This window comes from Halichoerus grypus, chromosome 6, assembly GCF_964656455.1.
Source record: "Halichoerus grypus chromosome 6, mHalGry1.hap1.1, whole genome shotgun sequence".
In the NCBI taxonomy this organism is placed as follows: domain Eukaryota; kingdom Metazoa; phylum Chordata; class Mammalia; order Carnivora; family Phocidae; genus Halichoerus; species Halichoerus grypus.
Window position 1 is genome coordinate 177,396,594 of NC_135717.1, and position 6,000 is coordinate 177,402,593.

Here is a 6,000-nt window from a genome sequence, read left to right on the forward strand (position 1 = left end):
ACCCTCTCTGCGCTGTCCTCCTGCCCTGGGCCTCGAGGCAGGAGGAAGGGGCCAGGTGGGCGCCGAGGAGGGAAGCCAGACCTGCATCTGCGTCTGTCCGACAGGCTGGGCTCAGGGCTCCTCTGTCGAGTCCAGGTCGGCCTTTGGTGGGGAAGCCGGCCCAAGCAGACAGGAGCCTGGGGACCCCTCAGCTCCGCTGTGCTTGGTGTCTGTCTCCCGGGCTGCCCAGCGGCAGGAAGCGTGAGGCCAGGGCATGTGGAGGAAGATGGGAAGCGGCATCAGCCGGGGGCCGCGGTCCTCTGGGGCAGGGTGGGGAGCCAGCGTGGGGCGCGCCTGCTGGGAAGCCGGTTGGTCCACTGAAGTCGGCACAGACAGACGTGAGGGGACGCGGGACAGGCTTTGGTGTGCGAACTGCTCAGGGTGGGGACCGTGGAGCTGCTTCCCGGTGGAGGGGGCTGGGGGGTGCGGACGGCACCCCAGGTCCTGGGCCCAAGCCCCTGGACTGCCCTTCTGCAGCAAGGCCGGCGTTGTAAATCACGCACACCAGCCTTTGCACCAAGCCTGTGAAGGGCCCCAGAATCCTCCTGAACGCGGCCTGCCAGCCAGGAGAGGAGAAAACCCCTCGCTGCCCGGGTCCGGTCTCACAGAGGAGACAGGCCGGCCTCACGGACCCACATGTCTGCGCAAGACCAGGAGGGGATGCCCGGCTGGGTGCAAGTCAGACGCGGCCTCGCCCTCGGGCAGGACCTGCCGCCCGCCCCTCCAGGCTCTCACCCTCCCGGGACACTTTCCCCAGCAGCCCCTGCTTCGGCACCTGCCGGGTGGGCATGGTGTGTCCTGGCACAGGGCCTCGGGCTTGCCGCTCTGCCCGGGGCTCACGGTTGTTTCGCTACAGGTTTCCTGGGTTCCGGGACTATTCAGAGCTATTTTGGTAATTAAAATATCTGTGCTTAGAAATGCTAGAGGTCAGTGGCTGCATTATCTGAAACCCATGGTTAGTGAGCCAGCGAGTGGCAGGGGCTTCTGGGAGGAGGCGCCCGCCCCGACGATGATGGCCGTGTCATCCTGTCCCCACGTTGGGGAGGGCGGCTGGCCTGCAGAGGCCTGGTTCCTGAGACCGCCGTCTGCCCTCCAGATCTGTGGTTCCAGGCCCTGTTCCCGCTGCTCCACCAGCGTCCCCGGTGGCCAGGCGTCCACCTGCCGTTGTCCTGGTGGTCCTGCCCCTGGGACAACCTGTCCCACCAGCTGCCCGGCCCCAGAGACACGGTGGGCAGACCCCAGGCCCAGGGCTGCGGTGGACGCCCCACTCCCGTCTGTACCTGGGACCAGGGCTCAGATGTCTGGGGGGGAACAGGTTCAAGAAGCTCCAGGAGGCTCGGCTGGAGCACCGGCACAGACCTCCCCAGCCCCGAGGAGGAGTGTCAGCAGCTCCTGGTCTCCGTGGCAAGCAAACCTGATTCCTCTCTTACCTTCAGGAGGTGGGGGCTGGGGAGGGGGGTGTCCCCGGGCCCTGCAGCACCCCAGCTCCCTGGTCCACAGGGAGCAGCTGACCCCCTGGAGCTGTGACCCTGACGTGGAGCTGGCTCTGTGTGCTGGTGGACGTGGGGCCTGACGGAGGCGTCCCGAACAGCATGCACACACAGGCCTCCCTTCCCCGTGGGAGGCCCAGCGTCTCCCCACGGCCGCCAGGACCTCCCAGTTGGGAAGCACTCCACGAGGGCCCTGAGCGTCCTCCGGCGCTGCTCCCAGGGTGGGGGCGGGGCTGCTGTTGAAATCCACGGAATGAATGACGTGCTGGTGAGGTCAGGTGTCTGGGCGCTAGCAGGCGCGGGCGTGTGGGGAGTGAGGCAGTGGCCTTGGGGAGATGAAGGGACACGAGTCAGGCTGCAGGCCTGCACTCCTGGAGGGGCGGGCTCCGTGCACCGGGTCACCCGGCACGGGGTACGGCCCCCCACTGCAGCGCTGTCCCGTGGGGCCCCCCGCCCAGCCTTGTGGGGAGGGCTGTGGGCACGGCGAGCAAAGCAGGAGGAGATGATGCATCGTAACGGAGGCTCTAGAAGCCAGGTTCCCCCCAGGGTCCCAGGAGAGTGACAGCCGTGGAGACCAGCCAGGGGCCGGTGTCGCTGGGGACCGTGAGCGAGTCCTCTAGCCCCACGGAAGTCTTGGTGTTTCTCAGGAGCTGCTGGTGCAGCCCCTGCCGCGTGGGCCACGTGGAAATTTGCACCTTGTGAGTGAGTCGAGAGGGGGAGGGTCTGAGAAGAGACACGGCTGAAGGATCAGGCCTGTGTGCGGCTCGTGGAGCTGGGGGGGCTGGTCACCCCCATGCGCGTCGCCTCGGCCCCACCCGGGAAGCCGGCACTGACAGTCCCTGTTGCAGCCGCGACTCAGTCAGGAGAGTCCAGACCACGAGACCGGAGGTGCTAAAATCCGTGGCTCTAAGAGGCTGCTAGTATGCGTGCAGTGACCGCATTGCTTAAAGCCGCGCTGGAGACCCGATGGACGTTCACGGTGCTCCCTGCATGAGAAAGAGGACCTCGTGTGTCTGGTGTGACACACAAAGGCGGGAGCCGGGTGGAGCCGGGACGTGGGCCACCCCGTGGACGTGTGCGCGGTCACTGGTGCAGGACCCGCCCTGTCCGCCTGCTCGCACTGCTGAAGAGGGCAAGGAAATAGGCTGGAATTTTCAAAATAGTTACCTCTCTCTGGAAATGGAAATGTAGGTGGATTTTGTTTTTTTTTCTGTTCTTCGCTCTTTGCCGTCAGCTGCGAGTACGATTTGTACAATTCTAGAAATAGAGAAAAGTAGAGTTGGTGCGTCCCTCCTCGGTTAACCCCATGGGGGCTCGTGCGTGTGTGTGCTGGAGGGTCTGCGGCCGCCTTCCCCGACCTGGCTGCGTGGGTGGGGGGCACGGCCCCCACGTGCTCCAGGAAGCACAGGGAGGGCCCGGGACCAGGGGCGTGCAGGGTCCAGGCCAGGTGAGGGTCCCACCGCCTCACCTTCCTGGGCTGGGCACAGAGCACACCGTGGGGCCTCTGCTAAGATCGGGGCGACTGGAGGTGGAGGGTGTGGACCAGATTCAGGGTCAGGATCTGCGGGCTGAGTTGGGGCAGCTGGTCAGATGGGCTGGACTGGGTTGCCGGTAGCCCCCAGAAAGGTGTGGCCACTTGGAACCCGTCAATGCAGCCTTATTTGGAAATAGGGTTTTTGCAGATGTGATTAAGTTAAGGGTCTTGAGATGGGGTTGTTCTGGACCTGGCTGGGCTCTAAATCCCGTGACAAGCGTCCTTGTAAGAGAGACCAGGGCGAGGTTTGGGATGAAAAGGAGGGCCACGCGACAGGTGCAGGACAGAGGCAGCCTCGAGCCAGGGAGCCCACGTGGCAGGACGTCCTGGGATTCGGGGATGCAGGGACCTCGTCAGCCGGGGACCTGCATGCCACCTCACCTCTGTGGCCTCCCGGTGTCTCCACGGGTGTGTGACACATGCATTCCTATCACTTGAACCGTGCAATTATGCAACACCTGCTGTGTAAATGGCACAGGGCCGAGGATACGTAGCTGGTGCCCTGAGCCAGCAGTGCTTGGGGCGTGAGCCCTCTGGTCGTGCCCAGGCCAGGGGGGCCGGGTCCCCACTGTGCACACAGAGGAAGGCCGGTGTTTCCAGGAGCCACTCCGTGTGGCAGGCGTAGCCTGAGTCTAGTGTCATGTCCTCGAGCGGGTGTGCCGGCCTGAGTCGGGGAGGGATGAGGACCGGCCTCTGGGATGCGCTGTGCCCCGTGCGCGAGGCCAGACAGGTGGGCATGTCCTGGGCCTGTCCGTTCCCAGTGGGGACCCTTGGTGTCTACGGGGCTGACGCTCTCTTCTCTCTGTCCTTCAGGTCTCCTGACAAACGCAGCCCCAGAGGGGCCCCAGGAGTGGCCACACCTCAGCCACGGTCCTCTGTCTGCCGCGGACTCCACGTGTTGTCCGCCATCTGCCCGCCCTCCGTCTTTCTGTAGCCCGCCCGTCAAGGACGGCCCGCTTCCTCGGCGTCCTGAGCTGAGCGTGTCTGCCGCAGTGAGGAGTCTGGCCTGGGCCACACAGCGGGGGCCACGCCGGGTGTCCGTGGCAGCCTGGCCTCACCCGCCCTCCCTGGCCGCGGCCTGGGCTGCGCTCTCCGAGGAGGACGAGGTGGCGGCCGCAGGGGGCGGCCGCCCAGCCAGCCTGGGAGAGGAGGACAGCGCCGGGCCCGGGGGAGGACGGGCCCTCGGGCTCAGAAGAGGCCTCTCCTCGCCCCCCAGACTGTGCGAATCACTTTTATTTTCGTACCCTTTCAGTATACCCAATAGACCAAAGAGCAAAATCTATTTTAACTTGGACTCACCCTCACCGTCAGAGTCCCTGGGTTCGACGGGGGGACGCGGGGGCAGAGACATGCCGGCGGCCCCGGCGGGACACGGAGGGCGGCCCCAGCACCAGTGTCACCTCCTCGAACACTGCGGGGTGCGCTGAGAGGGCCGAGCCTGCAGAGGACGCCACGGCAGCCCTGCGGGGCCCGGCCGGCGATGCCCCCACGCGGACCCCGCGGGCCAGTGCCGCTCGCCGGGAACACCGACCACCGCACTCACCCTGCTCCTCTGTACTTAGATGGACTTGACCGACTAAAATCACTTTCTGTTTTAACCAGTTAAACATGCCTCTCTACAGCTCATTTCTGATAGTGGGATAATCCAGTATTCGCCAAGAGCATGTTGGGTCTCCCGTGACTGCTGTCTGCTCGACACACCATTTAGCTCCAGAAAGCAAATTAAAGAAACCTAAAGTAACACTTGTTTGAAAGAGATCATTAAATGTATTTTGCAAAGCCTAAAGTTATATATTTAACAGTTTTTATATGTTGTATATTTGTAGAAAATCCTATTTAACAATTAATGTGGTAGCCCCCGGCCGGCCCGCGCGGCGGGCGGAGCACTGGTGTCTCTGAAGGGCTCCGGGGTGGGCACGGGGGGAGCCGGTGTGGACAGGCAGGACTCCGGGGACAGCCGCTGAGGACGCGCCTGACGTCCCGGGAGCCGCGGCGGGTGCCCGTGGGAGGTGGCCGTCCTCACCCGCCTTGGGCCCAGCTCGGTGAAGGCCAAGTGCGCGATTTGTCGGTCACACCTCTTCCGACGGATTTGGTGTCCCTTTTCCTGACCCTCCCCCATGGGCAGATTCTGAGGCCGCTGCCGCCGACCTCCTCTCCCGGTCGATGTCCCGCTCCCTCTCTGTCTTCACGTCTGCTGGCCGAGTCGCTGGGGCGGGCCGCCCTGCAGAGAATGGCAGGCACCTGACCTTCCCGCACCCTCCCCGGAGCACGGGGTCGCCGGGCCCGACGAGCAAGGGACAGTTCTGCGTCTCCGTCCCTGGACTGGGCCGTGGTCCCGTGGGGTCCTTCATTCTCCTGAGTTTGTGCAGAACTATACTACCTGAGGTCCAATTAACAGGCGCACTATGCTAGTTCTATGCTACTAAAAAAAAAAAAGAAAGAAAAAGTAAAAAAAAAAAATAATAATAATAATAAATATATAGAAGCTGTCCCAGCAACCCATAGACTAAAGATAGGAGAGAAGACCCATTTATTTAAGACCCGTTTCGATGTCCACAAGTATTTAATTTACCTTTCCAGTCACCACACATTCAGAGGCCCGAGTGTCTGGAGGGAGAGAGATGGCGGGCGCTGGGCTCCCAGCGCAGACGGGGCAGTGGCCGTGGGAGGGTCTCTGCCGCCTCCCTGAGCCTGTGTCTTCCCACGGCGAGTGTAGACCCCTTCAGAGGCAGACACTGGAGGTTTAAGATGTTACAGCGTTTTTTCCTTGTTTTACAGTATTCAATTTTGTGTTGATTCAGCTAAATTATGAAAATAAAGAAAAAATCCTTTGGTAAGCATGGCTTTTGTTCGCGGGCTGGGGTGTCCTGGGAGGGGGCCGTAGCAGGCATGGTTGGCAGGGTCCTCCTGCCCGGGCCTGCCCGGACCTGTCCGGTG

At 63.0% G+C, this 6,000-nt stretch overlaps 1 protein-coding gene across 3 annotated transcripts in view; it reads left to right on the forward strand.

The window, feature by feature from the left end:
- TAFA5 (TAFA chemokine like family member 5) overlaps positions 1-5,539 on the forward strand; it is a 195,470-nt gene extending 189,931 nt beyond the window's left edge. For all 3 annotated transcript variants that reach the window (XM_036073115.2, XM_078076761.1, XM_036073116.2), the window contains exon 4: positions 3,877-5,539. In XM_036073115.2, the coding sequence (XP_035929008.1) occupies positions 3,877-3,885 (9 nt within the window). In that variant the 3' untranslated portion in view covers positions 3,886-5,539. The remainder of the gene's footprint in view (positions 1-3,876) is intronic.
- Positions 5,540-6,000: the final 461 nt, after the last annotated feature.